The 20313-nt window shown below is 40.8% G+C and overlaps 1 protein-coding gene across 34 annotated transcripts in view; it reads right to left on the minus strand.

The window, feature by feature from the left end:
• Positions 1–9115: 9115 nt before the first annotated feature.
• Positions 9116–20313, minus strand: part of RIMS2 (regulating synaptic membrane exocytosis 2) — a 598763-nt gene continuing 587565 nt past the window's right edge. For all 34 annotated transcript variants that reach the window (XM_046014324.1, XM_046014271.1, XM_046014350.1 and 31 more), the window contains 5 exons: positions 17791–17932; positions 14040–14152; positions 13606–13707; positions 11997–12136; positions 9116–11580 (listed from right to left, as the gene is read on the minus strand). In XM_046014324.1, coding sequence (XP_045870280.1) covers positions 11362–11580; positions 11997–12136; positions 13606–13707; positions 14040–14152; positions 17791–17932 — 716 coding nt within the window. In that variant the 3' untranslated portion in view covers positions 9116–11361. The remainder of the gene's footprint in view (positions 11581–11996; positions 12137–13605; positions 13708–14039; positions 14153–17790; positions 17933–20313) is intronic.

Below are 20313 nucleotides of genomic sequence, written 5' to 3' on the forward strand. Positions count from 1 at the left end.
TTCTTCCTGCAGTGACAGAACGCTCAGATTTGATGAAAGGATTGGTGTCATAACTTACCAAGTATTCTGAATGATAGGTGTGTTACAGTTTCAGCTTGAGCCTTTGATTAAATAAACACATTTTTATTGAGACCTTGAGATGCACTCAAGGTAGCTTAAGTTAAGGGGGTGGGGTTAATGCCCACATTACATAAAAAGATTAGGAGAATCCCTTGGACAGCTAAGAGGAGAACTAAAATAAGATAGGACCTTGGGTAGTCTGGAGCTGAAGGATGGTTCTAAATTCAAGATCTAGCAAAACATCCTGGCAGAGCGTTATTTTTATTTTCATTCTTTTGAAGTAGGCTCACCAGGTGGAGCCCGACGTGGGGTGCAGAGCCCAACGCTGGGCTTCAACTCACACTTTGAGATCAAGGCACGAGCAGGTGTCAAGAGTCAGACACTTAACCGACTGAGCCACCGTAGTGCCCCATAACACTACAACCATGACTGCGACGCAGTTACAGCCTTAAATGCCTGCTTTTTATTTTTTATTTTTATTTTTTTTTTTTTAAGATTTTATTTATTTATTTGACAGACAGAGATCACAAGTAGGCAGAGAGGCAGGCAGAGAGAGAGGAAGGGAAGCAGGCTCCCCGCTGAGCAGAGAGCCCCACGTGGGGCTCGATCCCAGGACCCCGGGACCATGACCTGAGCTGAAGACAGAGGCTTTAACCCACTGAGCCACCCAGGCGCCCCAAATGCCTGCTTTTTAATATCCTCCTACCCATTAGCTTCCCCTATTTCATCCTGCTTCTGATCCTCCATTATTTTGGGTTGCAGGGATAATTCTCATTCTGAGTGTTCTAATGTTGGAAGATGTTGGACTTCCTGATCAGCCAGAGTGGAGACACCTCCCGTCTACTCTACACTTTCAGTTGTGACTTCGGAAAGACCATGCCTTGGGAATGAGGGCCGTGCTCGAAGACAAAGTTCAAGAAAGAGAAAGACCCACCCTAACAAAGAATGAAACAAGCCTGACAGGAACCAAAAAGTCTACCGGTAAACTTAATAGCAGTTTAAATACAAAGAGAATACAAAGGGAGGCCATTCTATGTAAAATGTAAGCAAATTGCTAAAAACCAAATGTGAAGAGAAAAATCTTAAAAGCAGTCATACTTTTTTTTTTTTTTAAGATTTTATTTATTTATGGGCGCCTGAGTGGCTCAGTGGGTTAAAGCCTTTGCCTTTGGCTCAGGTCATGATCTCAGGGTCCTGGGATCAAGCCCCACATCGGGCTCCCTGCTCGGCAGGAGCTTGCTTTCTCCTCTCTCTCTCTGCCTGCCTCTCTGCCTACTTGTGATCTCTGCCTGTCAAATAAATAAATAAAATCTTAAAAAAAATTCTTATTTATTTATGTATCAGAGACAGAGAGAGCACAAGTGGGGGGAGCAGCAGTAGAGGGAGAAGCAGGCTCCCCGCTGAGCAAGGAGCCTGATGCAGGGCTGGATCCCAGGACCCTGGGATCATGACCTGAGCCAAAGGCAGACCTTACCGACTGAGTCACCCAGGCACCTGTCTTATTGTTTTTTAAAAGAAGTTACAAAAAGGGGGAAAAGCATGAATTATGACTGACTTTTCATCATAAAGAATGGAGGTCAGACAAGAACGAGATGACAACATTAACATTCTTTAACAGAAGGAAAGAAACTGAACTATCCAGTAAAAGTATACTTCAAAATTAAGATGAAATAAAGCTATTTTCAGAATAACAAAAGCTTAGAGAATTTGTTGACGCAGACCTGGGTTGTAAGAAATGCTAAGGGAAATGCTCCAAGCTAAAAAGGAATAACACTAAGTAGAAAGTTGAATCTACAACAGAATGAGAAAACCAGAAATAGGAAATATTATAAAAAAAATATATAAAAGAATATCTTTTTCCTGCTCTTAATTTGTTTGAAAGACAATTGATTATCTAAAGCAAAACTAATATCTTCCATTGTGGTGTTTCATTACTTAGACAAATAATAACAATAGCAAAAAAGATAGGCAAGATAAACAGAATTTTGCTGCTATAAGGTCCTTATATTTTAAGTGAATTAGTAAAATATTAACTCTCAGTGAACAGTAATAAGAATTCATTTGTCATCTATCTAGAAGCAGCCAGAAAAAAAATCAATGTAGAGCAAACAGATTAAAATGGAATTTTTAAAAAATACATGAATCCAAAAGACAGGACAAGAAAAGATAAAAGCAGATAGGATAAGCTGGCAAGAAATACGGAGAGGGCACACTTAAGCCCAGCCATATTAATAGTGGGACTAAATGTCGAGGAATTAACCTTTCCAAGAAAAGGAAGAAACTACCAGAATAGATTGCAAAGCAAAAGCCAGCCATGAAGGAGACAGGGACACAATTGAATGAACTAGCATGTACAGGTGAAGGGTAGAAGCAGTGAGTGCCAGAAGGCTGGTAAAAGTATTTCAACACAAAGTAAAATTCCAGATGAGGGATATTATTGGTAGTACAAGGATACTGCGTAATAATGAACGATGTAATTCATCAGGAAGACACAACAATCATACGCGGGATGCCATTCGTAACAGAATTTTACAGAAACGGAAAACATGAGGGCAAAATACTGAAAGACTGAAAGGGGGAAATCGACTCACCTCCAGGCAGTTGCAGATTTTATTACCTCTCTCGCAGTGACTGATGGAGATATTGAAGATTCTCGCAATAATATCAACTAACTCAACCTAATTAACATTTACAGAACGCGAACACCACACCCAGCAACTGCAGAAAGAACATTCTTTTAAGTGCACCGGGATTGTTTGCCAAGATAAGCAATATCCTGGACAATAAAATACGTCCCCATAGACACCAATCAAAATCTTGCAGAATTTTTTTCTGGTCCAATTAGAATTAAGTTAGACATCAATAACAAGATAACCTAGAAAATGCTCAGTTACTTGGAACTGGACTGTACACTATGGATGCAAATAGCAATCACAAAGTACGATAAAGCATTTTACCTGAATGACAGTGAAAATGCTGGTCAGTTTTTGATTGATGCGGTTACAGCAATGTGCAAAAGGATATGTATAACTAGAAGGATATTAGAAAAGAAGAAAGGTTTCAAGTCGATGATCCAAGCTTCTACCTTAGGAAACGAGAAAAATCGAACTTGATGTAGAAGGCAGGAAATAATAAAGAGCAGGAATCAGTGAAAAAGAGAACAACGAATATAGAAATATAACAAAGCCAAAAATTGGCATGTTGACAAGAGTAGCGAAACTGATAAACCCTTACCAAGTCTGATCAAGAAAAAGAGAAAATTATCACTATCAAGAGCAAGAGAGGGACCATTATTTTAAATTCTACGGAAATTTAAAGGATGGCAAAAAATAGTTCAAATATCTTTATAATGATAAAATTCAGCAACTTACATGAAATCAACAAATGGTTGGAAATCATAGCCAACACTGAAAGATACCCTAGGAGCCTTTAATTTATTAAACAAATTTCATTTGTAATCAAAATTTTCCCACAAATAAAATTCCAGACCTAGCTGGTTTCACTGGTGAAGTCTGACAAATATATAAGAAAGAAATAATACCAGTTTTACACAAATTTATTCAGAAAATAGAGGAGAAACCACTTGCCAACTAGTTTTTTTCATGAGGCCATCGTAGCCCAGATAACGGGCCTGACAAATATTACAAAGAGAGAAAATTAAAGACCAATATCTGAATACAGAAGTGAGAATCCTTAACAAAACATTATTAAATCGAGTCCAGCAATATGTAGAGAAGATAATACCTCATAATCAAGCTGCGTTTCTTTCCAGATTTTTAAATGGCTTAACACTAGAAAAATCAATCAATGTAATTCTTATAGTATAGGATGTGGCTGAAAACCCATATAAGCAGCTCAAAAAAGGGAAAAAAGGCTTTGACAAAGTTTAACAGCTCTTTCTCTCAGTGAATTGAGAATATAAGGTAACTTCCTCAGTATGATAGAGCATCTACAAAAATCCTACAGCTAGCACAATACTTGATGGTCAAATATTGAATCTTTCCCCTCTAAGAGTAGAAGTCTTGGTCAGAACTTCTTGGAAAGCATTCAAGCTATTTCCCCACCTGCCTGGTGGCTATTCCCTCTTCCTCCTTTTTCTCTCCTGGGACTGTCGATGTGATGGCAGGAACTACAGCTGCCATCTTCTAACCAGGAAGGAACCTTGGAGGAACAAGCTACTTTCACTGTAGACTCTCTTACCTATGCTGAACACAGTTCCTAGTTAATACAAGAAATAACTTCAGTTGATACTTATTATATACTCAGTTGTATTGGAAGTGGTCATTTCTTTTGTCATTTCAATGCCCCCAACTCTCTGAAGTGGCCATTATGTACCTCTGTGGCAGATGATTATGTGAGCTGAAATAGATTAAGTCAGCAGTAAACAGAAAAATCTCACCTCCTTCAGGCAACCTTCCTAAAGAACATTAACCAATTCTTCCTCTGTGTTCCTGTCTAGCATATATCATATCTCACAACAGATTTATTTTAGATATGGAAGCATACACTCTGGTCATATTGGTCATTTTGGAGTCTGGAATGATGTCTTACTCACCATGACATTATTAGTGCTTGAACAGAATATTAAAAAATATACAGATATAAAGTCTATTTAAAAGAGAAATAAAATATAGAGAATGTACTGTCCTGCGGTGTATTCTTCAGGGTTTCCTTATTAAGAAGACCAACTATACAGGGGAGACTAGAGCAAGTGGCAACCAGCACTTTAAGCACGGGATGCCAAGACCTGAACAATTCTTGCCATCTGCCGTCTCCTGCCAAGTGATTTCTGGTGCCTTCACTTTCTAAGACCCCTGAGCCCAACCTTGTTTCATATCCTGGGAATGCAAAATGCTGTGTTTGAAAGGCAGCTGATAAACTGACCAGCACAGCAGATAAGAAAAAGCATCTGGGGGCACCTGGGTGGCTCCATTGGTTAAGCGTCTGCCTTCAGCTCAGGTCCTGAATCCAGGGTCTTGGGATTGAGCCCTGCATCTGGCTCCGGACTCAGAAGAGAGCCTGCTTCTCCCCCTCCCTCTCCCTCCAGCTCCTACCCCATACTTAAGCTTTCTCTCAAGCATGGGAGCACGCGCTCTTCTGCTATCTCAAATAAATAAATAAAATCTTAAAAAAAAAAGAAAAAGAAAAAGACATCCAGCTGGGTATTCCACATTAAAGGAAGAGAAAGGAAAAATAACACACATATTGTAGCAGCCTCGAGGTATTCCCACTGCTGCTTACTGTGTTCTAAGAGGAAGACCTTTCCATCTCTGAGCCGCTGTGGTCCTGCTCTCTGTGCGTGTGGTTCGTGTCCCCAACTTAACTCCAGTCCACTGGAGGGGTGCTCTCTTTCCTGAGTGTCCGCTTAAAAGCCATGCCCCTTCTCCTTCACATTCAAGGCACACTTAGCTCTCCAGCAAGACCCTGGATATAAGTCTTATCATTAAAAGAAGCCTCCAAGTGCTTATTTCTGTTCCCATTTTGTCCCTGGGGCTCATTCGCATTCACACAGTCACCTGGCTCACTCCAGCCAGGTGTGAGAAAATGGACCACATTCTAGATAGGGAAAACAGAACAAATCTCATTAGGGACTAAGTTGTTCAGGGGCCTTTTCTTTCCCGGTCCCCTCCTTTCCCATGCTCTTCTTTCCCTCTTTATCCTCCCAACCCCCATTTCCTCTTTGGTATCATGAAAAATGAGTGATAATGTTTGAGGCACAGCTTTGAATGAAAAGTCACAGTATTTACACCTGAGAACCGAAATGTGATTTATTATGACCCTAGAAAAGATAGAAGACAGAAAAGATGTCCCCATTAGTATCAAGAGATCGAAGACCCGTCCATTTGGAAGAGAAATGATTCTTGGATATTTGAAGAGCCTGTCTCTTAGATCATTTTAAGACCCGAGATTAGGTTATACCCTATCACTTTTTCTGAGAAAGGCTGAAGAACTAGAGCTTTGATTTTGTGAGTTTGGGATTATTTCTCTAAATCTTCAGGCACCAAGTTTGTACCTAGAGACTAGATTATCAACTTTGAGTGCTCAGCACTGGTCAGAACTCAGAATATTCAGGATGAGTCAGCCTCCGTCCTGTTCCCCCTTACCACCAAAACATTGTTTTGTTTTTTGGATTTTTTTTTTTTTTTGTCTGTCAGCACACAAAGTTCTTGGCTATAATAGGTCAAGAATGAACTAGGCAACACATACGCTTTCTCACAATTTCCAAAATTTCTCTAGCAAGAGCTTGAAATTTGCTAAGAAAGGTTTAGGATTATCTAACACACAATTTCTTGCGGTTGTGCTGTTCATCACTCCCAGATAAAGCTCAAGTCATCAGCGTCAGGGTTTGGGTATGTCAGTATATCACCAGTACCCCGTGTAGTCTGTAGGGGTTCTCATTGTCTTTGCCCGGACACCCAGACAGTCTGTTGTCCCCAGCATCCCACCAGCCAGACCGATGACAAAAGGGGAGCCCAGACTCTGGAGGTGAGAAGCAGAGAAGAGCCTGACCAATTTCTTGCCTAGGAAACAATCAGAGAAGGTGCATGATAAGGAGCTCAGGGCTCTGTCTCTCAGGATTCTGAGGTCACCCTGCTCCCAAGTCCTGTTATCTCTCTGGACCTGGGACTTCTGCTGCCATCACTGACTTTCCAGGACAGAGAGCCAGCCCAAGTGCAGTGAACTCCCCCAGGGTATTTTTAAGGTCCCATCTTTTGGATGACTGCCCAACCCTGTCTGCTAAGTGCTCCCTTCTGAGGACCCTGAGCTGACTTGCTAAGACTTCTTGCTGGGGTCTTTCTTTTATGGAGCCCTGATGATAGACGGCTGAATCCACTGGGGGCACGTTCTTCTTCAGGGAAGAGCAGACGTGGTCTGTAGGGAGCCCAGCACAGTTACCCTCCAATCTAGCTTGGCCCTGAGTGTCCAGAGAAAATAACGTGTCTCGGGGCACCTGGGTGACTCAGTGGGTTAATGCCTCTGCCTTCGGCTCAGGTCATGATCCCAGAGTCCTGGGATCAAGCCCCACATGGGGCTCTCTGCTCGGCAGGGAGCCTGCTTCCTCCTCTCTCTCTGCCTGCCTCTCTGCCTACTTGTAATCTCTGTCTGTCAAATAAATAAATAAATCTTAAAAAAAAAAAAAAAGAAAAGAAAATAACATGTCTCCTTAGGAAGACTTGTGCCTTTGATGAAGACCAGCAAAGAACAAATTGGTTTTTAAGACTTCCTAATCAATTATTTGTGCTCATAATAGTTAGCAGTCTCGGTGCCGTGTGTTCTCTATACAGCATTTTGTTTAATCCCTATGACAACCCAATGTACTGGGTAGCTTTACTATCCCGTCTTACAGCTGTGGGTAGTGAGACTCAGAATATAAATGACCTTGTCAAAGGAGAATGGAAGTAAGTGGCAGAGTCAGGAACCAGTCCTTAGAGTCTAATTTAAAAGAAAAAAACCCAAACTGGTTTGTGATGTAGAAGTCAGTCACTTACACTCTTGGGAGCCAGTCAGTATGGGCAGACAGCTTCGGTAACGTTTTGACCATTCCTCTGTCAGCCCCTGCAAGAGTGACCCCCACGTCCTTTACTGCTGCTTGTGGTGCCTCGACTGGGAGTTCCCGGGAAAGTAAGGTGTTGGCATCAACAGCAGTGTTGTTGCTGGGGTTCAGTCAGGAAGCGCTCCAGAGGACCTCCGTCCTGAGCTAGGGGTTGCAGGGAGGGACCAGCGTGCATCGTTTTTGAGGAGGTAGAAGGGCTTTTTAGGAGAGGGCATAGAAGAAAGGGAAGGGGATGGTTATAACAGGAGTTAGAAGAGAAGAATGGAATGGAATAATGAAAAGTAATCTGGGATAGGCATGGAGGACTGAGCTGAAATGGAGTACTTGGAAATGGAAGAAATGGTGATTTCTAAGAACAGAGAGAGAACTAGGTTTGGATTTGTAATAATTAAGCTCCCTTTTAAATGTACAGCCAGGGAGAACTTCCATCAGAACTCCGCTGGGGTTTTTTTCTTCTGGTTTGAGGAACTGCCTTAGGAGATGGAGAGACCTTCCCACCCGGAGCCACAGGAGAGAAGCTGGTCTCTGGACAGGTTGTTCCCTGTCATGTTAGCTCAGGAGTGTCTCCAGCGGAGAAAGCGCCCCCCCCGCCCCCACAAAGCCGAACTGACACAGTGGCAGAAAACCCACCGTCACTACTGTCACCTTCGCCCAGGAAATGGCAGCGTCTGCGTGGGGTTCTCTGGGACTCTGCTCTCCGTGGAGGGGGACACTGACTCCGAAATCTCACTCGGTTCGCTCTGAGACTCTGTGAGCTGCTGAGTCACTTAACAGAAAGCACCTCAGTCCCGAACCCCCATCTGTCTCTAGCCCACACAGAATAACCACCTTTTCGAAAAGCAGCAACTCCTACTGGGTGTAGCTCGACATCCTTTGGCACTCGGAAAGCACGCTCTGCCGGGGGCTGTTTGCTAACACCAGCGGCTGCGTCTGTCATAGAGTAAGAAAAGATGATTTTGTTGTATTGAAACAACGCGTGTGTTCAGGGAAAAGCGGCAGCAGGCTTGGGATGGGGAGAAGAGAAGTCAGAGAAAGCCGTGCATACAATGTCTGTAAAGAAAATGTTTTATTTAAAGTGTTAAATACCATCACCAGAATGAATGTGATTTACATTAGTTGGTGTTCGTTACAGGACTAATCTGCCCCTTTTCTTTTTCCAACTGGAATTCCCTTTACTTTTAAAACATACTATGTACAGGGCAGCAATGGTCACTGGAGTAGTGCTATTTACACGACTAAACCACAAGTCGAGGTGCAGACATGTGAAAATTAAAAAAAAATACACCCACTTTTTAAATAAATACTGCATAATGACAAGTATGTACAAATATTCCATACAGTCATGTCCTTCTTATTAAAATTAGAAATAATTTTTATAGGAATATGCACAAAAAATTATGTGACTGCATCTTCGTATCAGGAAAATGGTAAACGTTTATTCTAAGGGAGAGTATAGACACTACAGGTCTATTAAATTAATTCTGCTGGTACACAAGTGTCTAAATTATTTCCATAGAGTTTTATTCATTCTTTCGACAACTTTACCTGGGGCCATCATAGATCACACAAGGTCAAGACACAGTCTCGGTATAGTTCATATTGCACCACATAAAGAGAAGGCATTTTTAGTGATACTCATTTTAACTTTTGCACCATATCAAGCATGATGGTTTTTAATGGTCAGCATGGAATTTAAAAAGAAAAAAAAAAAAAAAAGAAAGAAAGAAAGAAGAAAGCAATTTTTGTGCATGGCCTTAAGTGGTATGTATGTGGATTTCAAAAGTTTCTGCAAGAAATTAAAATCAACCTGTGTTATCAAAGTGTACGTATAGAAACAGAAAGTATGGGTGGCATTATTATATTAACCAGTGACTTTTCCTCTCAAGACAGGAACTTAAGAGAAACTTGACCTTGCAGCACCACCCAATGGTAATGACTGTCTGTAAAACCAAAGGCAGGGGTTTGACCTTGGGGAATTCGGGTGTAGCCTTTTGGTGATGGCATCAAAGACCTATTAATAGGCAGACTGACTTTCTTTGAGTCACCTAAAAATTGGAGCTTTAAAATGATTTCTTGCGTATTTATGTTTACTATATTTCTTTAGAAATGTAATTTGTGAAAAATTGTATTTTACTACAGAAAAATGAATTAATAAACAGCCCTGTGTTTCAGGCTCCAAATTTTTAGCAGTGTTTTTCTTTTCACATAGTAAATGGAAATTGGCTAAAGAAATTGCTTTAATTAATTAAAAAACAAAACCTAAGACCTTCTAGAAATAATATTTTAACCCCTGTATGAATAATGCTGGTGCTAAAAACAAATTCATTAGACATTACAATGGGCACGTGATTTTAGGGTTTTCCTGTAAACTGAACTTCGAAGGTGAAAAGAAAAGTACCATGCACTGTACAATAAATTGCAAAAGTTCAAATATCTTCTTTATCAAATACATGCTGACTTACTTGAATGTACTCCCAAGTCATGTTGCAAAATCCTTTTCAACATGCTTGAAATAAAGAAAGCTCTTAGTTTTGGGTGTTTTTTTTTTTTCTCTTGAGAAATTCATAAATTCAGAAGCATCTACAGCTCTGAATCAAACATGGGGTATAAGGAGTATCAGGTCAAAAACTTGTAATCTTTTAGTATAATGTTCACTCTGGTAGGGAGAAAGAAAACGAAAGATTAAAAGAGAAGAGAGGAAAAGTGAGACAGAGAAGAGGAAGAAAGATGTGAACAATTTGCACATATTGAACTTTATAAGATTTGTATATTTAACATGGAAATAAATTGAATATAGTATGCTTATTTGTCACATAAAGAGAATTTTAAGTATCTTCTAGAAAGTATTCTCATTTGTAATGTCTGCCAAAACACAGACTATGATAAAGAATAAACATGGTGTGTCTTTGTACCACCCTGTTGCATTCTCTTCCCCTTTTAAAACCATGCAATAGTGAAATTTATTTTTAAAAATAATATAAATTGTTGAAAATGGCTGATTTTTATTCTTTTTTTTTTTTTGCAAGTTGCAGCCCCAAGAAAATAATTTAAGTATTCAGCTAATCTGTGTCCATGCAAAAAAGTTTCTTTAATTTCATTCAGTACAGTGGAGCCACAGAATTTTGTTTTTCAGAGTCCAACACATCATGGCATTAGGGAATGGCGTGCCTGCTGGAGCTCTGAAGTCGGCCACGGCTTACGCTGGACGGGCTGCTCCTGGTCCCTGTGCAGAGGAGGGCGGATATCTGTCCCGGACCACTTCTTTGGTCTCCCGCTTTTCACCTGATGCTTCCGAGGACTTCACTCCTTGACTCGTAACATGGCTTCATGACTGAATAGCTCCATTTCTGTGGCATAATAGGGCTTTGGGGTCAGAGAAATGAAGAAAAAGGAACGATAAAAATAGAAAGGTGCCATTGAAAAGGGCTTTTGTTGCATGAAACTGACTGATTCTTTGAGATTAATCCATGGCTTCAGATTGGACCCAAACTCAAGTGTTCTTGAACTCCAAGCCTGATAGTTCTTCATATCTCTGCTCTTTGACCTGAGGACCATCTTTAGGGCACAATGTGTGCAACTTCCTCTGAGAACACAGGATCGCTTTGTATCCCTAGAAACAGGCTCAGAAGACACAACATTAAGCATGCAGTGTTACCAGGGTTTGCGACCTGTGGGTTGTTTTTTTGTTTTTTTTCTGTGTTTTTTTTTTTGTAACGCTGGTTGCTATGACAACAGTTTTACATCTGCTATGAACGAGAGTAAGAAGGTCCGGTTGAACTTTCCAGAGAGGATTGGGAAGCTCTTCTTGTCAGAGGGGCCAAGGTTGGATCTACTAGGGAGGAAGGGGGAAAAAGTTTGAACCATCCAATCACCATATTGGACAGCTCCAGTTCATCTAAAAGTATCTGGGCCACTCCCATAAAGGATTTGTGATCCATGCGACCATAATCTCCCCAGACAATGATCTGTTGGCAAAAGAAAAAGGAGAGTGAGGTCAGCATCTGTATGTACATGGAAACTTGCAAAATAAAATACATTTGGTTAATATGCTATCATCAAACATCAAATTCCACAGTTGTGTTTTGATTGCTGGGATAGTGGTCTTGAACTACTAGAATCCAAAGGCACACGAGGAAAAGTGTACTGGAGTGTTCACATCCTAAGGAGTCTGGGGAAACTGGAGTTTGTGTCTGATGGGGGCTGGCAAGTCTCTAGCTCACTGGAAAGGAAACCACAGTGTCCACGGCTTGGTAACTTGGGTCACTGCTTTGACATTTCCCAAGAATTTCAGCTGAGAGCAATGAAAGAGAATGCGGTAAGACATGTGGGTCTAAGGTCTGAGTCCATTTCCTATGTAAGGGAGAAACCGTTCAGTAAATACCTGTAAAACCTTCCCCTGGGGACTTTCTTCGAAAGATAATAGCTGTTGGTAAAGGGGTTCCAGTGTTTTTCTCGCCACCTTTGTTTTCTTTTTGGCTATGCAGACTCCGTTATCCAACAGATACACCTTCACATATGGTGCTTGGGAAAGAACACACAGAGGGGAGGGTTAAGCGACAAGCTGCCAGTTACGAAATGCCCAACTTGCAGATGACATCTGTAATGGCCTAGTTTTAGGCCAAAAGAACTAGCAATTAAAAGTCATCCGTCTTTCCACATGATGTCAAAATCATTAGCTAACTGAGTCCCTATTAGCCACTGAAGGAGTTTAGGCAACTTTAACCCAGAGGCTACTCTGAGTTGATTGCTACTTCGCCATCAAATGGTTTTATAGATTTAAACAATGCATTAAATAAGGTGAAATGCTTCCAGTCCCTAACATGTTCAAGAGAGAAGTCTTACTCGGTCTTTCATTTGTCAGTACTTAAACCTAAGTAAACACGCTTGAAATGACATCTTTTCATAAATAAATTATAACATAAATAATATAATTTCTATATTAAATACTTACATAATATAATTATATAATAAATATAAATTTTTTTCTAAACAACAGTCATTTACTAATGAAAAGGGTTTATTTGTTGATGGTGGCGTGGGTACAAGGCAAGGGACTTTGATGTAATACGTTCACATAAGCCGGGAAGAGGCAGCTAATTATGAATTGTTTGGCGTGAAATGTACTTGACTCCCCATAAAAGCATTTTCATGCATGTACAAATTACGGTATTCTTTATGGCACAGTGGGTTAACTAGCTCCAAGACCTTTGTAAATACAATTGACTTAATCACCCTGCAAGGTTGTACACATTATCATTTAGAATTTCTGCAAGGACAGGGAAGTTACAAAATTCAAAACTATTCTTCAGTCACTGGAGGTGCCGGGGTGAGAACCAAATTTCAAAATCCTCACTGGCTGTTCCACATATCGGATCTCTAGTTCTATACATCTCTGTGCAGTGGGCCTGTGTCATTTTCCATGGCTCCAGGCACCTTAGATTATGACATTACAGTAGGACATGTGTGACATCACAATACAAAATGCTAATGACGCCTCTTTTCTCTGCACATTACAGGAAGTAAAAGTTAGTCTAATTAGAATGTCCTAGATACAAAAGCTTATGCTGCTTTGGAAACCTATATCTATCTTTATTCTGTTTTTTTTTTTAAAATCTATCTTTATTCTAATGCAGAGCTTTAAGAATTCCCAAGGAGAATTTTGAAGCTCCAGATAAAGTAAAGAAGAACACAAAATACCAGCTAATAAGAAAAAGAAATTCTTACGTACATGTTTATTTTGCAATGGTTTCTACTACATACATACATACTTAATTAGGTTAACTGAAATTATTCAACTTAAATTATCCCTATTAGACCACCCTCACTGCATGCTCACTTGGGATAACCACACAAACTACTGCAGGTAACAGACTCACTGATTAGTATCTTTAATGATTTAAAAACCAAGTTTTCAGCATCTAATCAAAAACAAAGCCTCTGAATTGAAAAGTGGGCATTGCAAATCATAGAAGAATCCCTTCCGTTCTTACCTGGCAGTGTCTTGGAACCTGGTTTTACAACAAGGCCACGAGCCCGAATGATTTCCACCTCCAACTGTCCCTTTTTGTCCATCATTCCCACCTGAATGTCACCTAAAAGTGCGTGAGGAAGAAACAGACAAGTCTTAGTGTACAAACGTAGTAAGAAGCGGGCTTGTGCCAAAGACCTTTGTTTTATACCACTTCCTCATTTCCCATATATTTTCATAAATTTAAATATATTTAAAATTCTATCAATGATCTTACTTACTTTAACAAGCATATCAATTAACTTGGGGGAAAAAATCGGTTCAAATTCTTTTATTGGTACAATAAAAACACTTATTCCTGTGGACAATACTGTTCAAGATCCCATGAAATGAGAGAGTGGAATTTTCAATCATCTAAAGGAGAAACAACGAAATCACATGACAAAAAATTCTTACCCATTGCAGGTGTAGCCAGAGTCTGGCGCCCCACTAGCTGGGCAGGGCCAAGGCCATCCAGGAAATCGCTGAACTGGCTATCGGAGGCCAGGCGGACACCAGGGAAAATCAGACTAAAAGCAAAATAACACATGGGATTAAACCTTCAACCCGTTTACTTTCAGGCAGCTCGGGTTTCCCTCTCGCCCCTATTCAGGGGCAGGAGGAGTTGCCACCATGGTTATGTTGCTTGTATTAACTGGATCCCAGCACTGCGTTCCACCACCCGCGGCTCACCCTTTCTCATTCTCTAGCAGCCCACGTATGTCACCAGAAGCACCTGTCAGGCCAGACTGCGGGCCGCTGTGTACGTGTCTTTCTCCTCCTTGTCTGGAGGGCTGGGCCTGTGATTTCTATCAGTAGCGAGCCCTTACTCCACGAATAGGCATTCGCGGGTTTAATCCTCTTAGCTGCCCTGGGAGAGAGATTCTATTATCCTGTTTTATAGATGAAGAAACTCTTCTAGATCATTCCCATCAGTACACAAAACCTGCTGTTACTCTTCCACCCTAAAAAAACACAAAAAACAAAAAAACCCCTTCTACTTTAAAAAAAAAACCCACTTAAAAAAAAAAATCCCTTTCCTAACTCCCCTTCCTACTCTAGCTCCCTCCCCATTTCCCTACTCAAAGCTCCTTGAAAGAGTTTACTCTATGGGCTGTCTTCAGTTTCTTTTTTCTTGATCTCCCTTGAAAGTCTGTATTCAGTTTTTCCTTGCTCTCTTGCTTGCTTGATTTTTCTCCACCCACCAAGGTCACCAGAGGGCCACATGGGTAACCCAGCTGTTCATACTCAGCACTTGTCTGATTTAACATGTTCGGATCAGCTGACACAATGGAGCCCTCCCTCTTCATTGAAACACTTCATCCGCTTTGGTTCCCAGACCCTCTGGTTCCCTGATTTTCCTCTTTGGCCACTCTACCTCAGTCTCCCTTACTGGTTCTACCATTAAGCATTGAGAGCCCAATACTTTGACTTCTTATTTTTCCTGCATGCCCCAGTCTCCTTGGTAATCTGATGCAGTTTCACGGTTTTAAAGGCCATCTATGCGACATGGCCTAGATTGCCATCTCTGGCTTGGACCACAGACCTGCTATTAGTTATTAGATCTGCTTTGCCTACCTGTCTGCTTGGAGGTCTAACAGGCAACTGATACTCAATTTGTCCCAAACTGACTCCCAACCTCGAAACAAACGAAAAGTCAAAGTTTGTTCCTCTTAAGGGACTCTCATCTTAAACGGCAACTTCATTTTTTCAACTGTCCAGCCTTGGGGTAGCCTTTCCTCTTTGTTATGGACTAAACCTTGTCCCCCCCCCAATGCATATGTTGAAGCCTTAACTCCCAGTACTATCTGTACAGGGACATAGGGCCTTTAAAGGGTGGGGCCCTACTCTAATCTAACCTAATCTGATAATTTCCTCTTAAGAATAACAAGAGACTTCAGGAGTTTGCTTGCACAGGAGAAACACCATGTGGGCACACACTGAGAGGAGGCCATCTGCAAGCCAAGGAGAGACGCCCCAGGAAAAACCAAGCCGGGTAACACCTTGATCTTGGACTTCTAGTCTCCAGAACTATGAGAAAATAAATTTCTGTTGTTTAAGCTACCCAGTCTTCGGTATTTTGTTAGGGCAGTCCTAGCAAACGGTACACCCCCTTTCTCTCCTTACATCAGAGGTACCAACAAATCTTATAGGCTCTACTGTAAAAATGCATCCAGAATGTGACCTCGCATTATAATGCTACCCCTGTGGTCCCAGCCTTTATCTTCTGTCTGCGGTATTATTGAACAGTCCGCTGGATGTTCCCTCTGTGGCCAAATTTACTTTCCACCCCCGCAGCAATCAGAACGGTCTGTTAAAATTCAAGTCAGGGAACATCAGGACTCTGCTCGAATCCTCCACTGGTTTCTCATCCCTCTCAGAGGAAAAGCAAAGTCCTCACATTGTTATTATAAAGTTGATGTGAGCTGTCCACTCCTTGCCCCCCCATGTTAATTTCTACTCCCGCCCTTCGTGCACAGTGCTGCCTTCCCCACGGCTGATGGCAAGCAAACAGCTTCCTCCAGCTCTCGGAATGGGTTCGGGCTGGAATGTTCTTTCCTCAAATGTCCACATTCTTCAAATCTTTACCCAAATACTTTTTTTTCCCCTGTCCGTACATGAAACCCACCCCTACCCTCTCTCATCTCTATTCCTTTCTTTTTCTCTTTAGCACTCACACTACCTAATCTACTATATATTTTATGAATTTTCCTTATATATACGTATTAACAATTTTTCTTATTTATTGTCCATTTTATCTATTAGACCAGAAGTTTGGTGAGGGTAGGGTTTTTTTTGTTTGTTTGTTTCTATTTTGTTCACTGATACAACTCTAGCCCCTAGAACCATGTCTGGAATATTATAAGCACTTAATAAATACTTGTTAAGCAAAATCAATTAATTAAAATGAAACCGAGAAAAGTTAAATAATTGCCCAAGTTTCTACAGTACCAAAAAACAGAGGAGAACTTAAGCCTATATGATTTTAAAGCCCATGGTCTTAACCACTATCTGATTTTGGCCCCCTTGTATGACTTATATACCAACTCAGCACAGTGCCTAGAACACTGGAAGGTATGAAAACATTTGTTGATTGAATACGCATATTTAACCCATTTCTCCCATAAAATACAAACATCTGGGATGCCAGAGGCCACAGCTGGGACATTTTTGTATCCCTAACAGCATCTACCATAGCATTCTGCACTGAGGAAAGCTCAGTGCACATTCATTTTTTAATTGCTTCTCCATCCCTTTTAAGACTTCCTTGATGAACATCAAATCTGTTTCTTCCCCCAACCTAAATCCCCAAATACATAGTTAATCCAAGCATTTTAACTGGTATCCCCCACAATCTTACTGATAAATGTATGGAAACCATATACGTCTCCCGTATTTATATAGTCCTGCTAGACAAATGTTCCTCTTTGCCTCACGTCTGGCCACATCTTTGCTGTCTAAACGTCTGATGCTTCCACGCTGACGACAGAGTGAGGTTAGTAAACCCCACTCTCCTCGATTATCTTCCTCTGTGCACCATCTGTGGATCTGTGGTTGCTGATTAGTCAATTTGTCGGTGATGGGGCTATATTATCTCCACAAATGCTCTGAAAATGTCCGGGCTACAGCTGATTCAAGGAAAAGCATCTGCTAACTACATAAAGGAAGGGCTCACTACCTTCCTTTGTGGCATTATGTCTATCTGAACTGCCTGCTACTTCCAGGAATGAAGTACGTGTCAGGTACACTAGAATTTTAGGAATCCCTCTTAAGAGCCAAGATGAGAGAAATTAGCATTGTTCATGTGGTATGGCTGGAGAGCTTACTCTTTTCTGGGTGTCTCTATATTATCTGAAACCAGGCAAACTTTTACATGCATGTATTGTAACAGTCACATTTTAGTGTCTTGCTATTCAAGCAAAATACTCTATCCTCAAACCTACTTCCCTTGATAGAAAAAGCCAGCTAGGTCCCACTTCTTGGGGGTAGGCGAGCAAAAGTTCTCTTCACAGCACATCAGCCAGTGGAAATGAAAATGGCGCTCTCGAGAGCGTGACTTAGGTTCCGGGAAAGCACACAGATAGAGAGAGAGAGAGAGAGAGAGAGAGAGAGGAGACGGCCCTGGTAAGGCATGGAGGAGACGCACACCACGGCTGGCCTCACTCACTTTCCTTCTGAGCTATAGCTGTTCATGCTGCCGTCAGTGGATTCTCGGCTTGCCTGGCGAGTCATCCAGTTCCTCATTTCCACAGCCAGGCCCGTTTCCGTGCTCCTCTGGACAGTGCTCCGTAGCTTTTTACCTCCTGCTTCTGCACAGACAGAAAACAAGGCGCATGATAGCTTTTGTCATCATCATCTGGTAACGAAAAATACTCAGCCAACGTGGGGAAGGTCCTCAGATGGAAAGAACTGCAGAAAGACAAAGTGCTCTTATTAAGGAGACACACAGAAAAGGTATTTCCCACAATGTCTTGTGTGGGATGAAAATATTCTTAAAAGATCTTCAAGAAGCACAAAATACCATTTTTTTCCCATTTAAAGCAGTGTTCGAGTTAGTTACAAAAGGAACAAAAAGGTTCAAACTAAGGAAAACAAAATAAGCTTTGTTTTCACTGTAATATTTAAATATGTTAATTTATGCCTGTCTTTTTCTTTTTCCTTTCTTTTGAAATGATTAGGCCTTGACTCTGTTTCCAAAGAATAGGTGATGAGTAAACTTCAATTCTAGCCTTAACTCTCACACAAAAACCTGATATTAGAGGGTGATCGATAATTAGAAGACAAAGAAAGCCATACAAGGGAGATAACCTGTCTGATATAGTCTTATATCTATTGGTAACTTTCAGAGAGACTGTCAAAGGGAATGCAAAAACCCAGCAATGCCATATGAGACGAGCCTTCTAACTTGGGATCACTAGTAGTCATGTCCTTAAGGAGGTTCCATAGCTTGAATATGAGATTTACTTACAGGAGCCAATGAGAAGACCAAATGGGAAACTGAGTCAGAGACCACAGATGTGACAGAGTGTAAGAAGCGCAAGTGATTTGGACAGGTCAGGGAGGAAGGAGCTTGACGGAGTGGGATTTTAGCTGGGTTTGAGAAATGGGTACACTGGGACCTGAGAGGCGAGAAGGTTAAGTGTTTGGGGCCAAGGGAAGGGCCTAGACAAAGGCACGAAGGCAGGAAAAACCATGTGCTGCTGAGGGATGATGGAAGTAACCAGATGAAGAGCAATGGTGGGGGAGTGTCAGACAAGAACCTGAGCCCCCAACACAAAGGGTCTTGCATGTCAGAATGCGGAGCAGAGAGACCGCTAAGCTGGAGGGACAGGGGACAGTCCAAACTATTTGTCTTAATTTACTTCTTGTCGGCTCTAAATATGTATCTACATTGACCACGCATACCATTAGCTTTTGGGGTTGTGGTAAGCTCTTTTAATGCCTGATACTAATAATTTCATTTTGCTGATATTGACCTTGACTTCTTGAAATTCCTCCAGCAACAACTTATAATATTTGCTCACCCTTCTGAAACACTGCTTTAAATTTCATCTATTTTCTACTTCCAATCTCCATGTCCATCAAAATGCTCTAAAGTTTATATCAAATAAAAGTTATGACGGATCTACCACTCAGTTCCACAACACGAGGCTGATATTTTAGAAAATTGATAGTAGACATGTTGTACTGATATGAACTGTAAGAGAATCTAAAGCATCTGTGATTGATAAGGGAAGGCTCTTCTTTACCAAGAAATATTAGTTATATTTAATATATAGTTAATACATTTAATAAGTGTCAAAGGAATGATAAAAATTTAAAATGACCAATCTGCAACCTCCAATGGAATAAATGGTTCAGATAAGGTACATCCATGGATGCTAACAGCATTAGATGAAAGGATATTCACATGAGCGCTCCCCCCCAAAAAAAAACAAAAAAAAAAAAACCCATTCCACAATTTAGTTTTTTTTTGTTAAAGGTAAACATGGACTTTAACTCTGGGAGACCAGCCAGCTATCACCATGTTAATCAAGTGATCCAACTTAGTAGCACTGATAGTGGGACCATCATAGGTACCTCCTGATGGAAAATACACAGTACCACCGATCAAGTCAGTCCAGAGAAAAATAGACAAACTGCTTCTAATTAGGTCTGTGGAACCAACTTCTAGTTTTCTAAAACCAGAGGACCTAGTAAAAGATAAATCATACACACACACACACACACACACACAAACTAAACAAACACAGGACACGGGGTTTTGTTCAAGAGAATTGGCTTAGTCTCTTTAAAAAGTTAGTATCATGAAAACAAACAAATAAACTAACAAGGTAGGGGAATCGGTCCAGATTTTAAGATATCACAGAGACATAACCATTAAATTCTATGAGTATACTTTGGCTTTTTTGGGGGGAAAAAACAAAAGAAGAAACCCTAAAAACAAAACATTCTAAAAGCAATTTTAGGACAAATAAGGAAAATCTGAACATGGACTGGATATTAGGATAAGAAAACTTAATTTTCCTACATAGATAGTGGCATTTATTATAAAAAAAATACCCTTATCATTAGAGATCCATGCCGAAGACCTTAGACCTGAAATGTTACAGTATCTGCAACTTCCTTTAAAATAGTAGAGTAGAAAATACACATGTACAGAAAAAAGAGAAAACATTTTTAGAAAAAG

Source organism: Meles meles, chromosome 1 (assembly GCF_922984935.1).
Source record: "Meles meles chromosome 1, mMelMel3.1 paternal haplotype, whole genome shotgun sequence".
Classification (NCBI taxonomy): Eukaryota; Metazoa; Chordata; class Mammalia; order Carnivora; family Mustelidae; genus Meles; species Meles meles.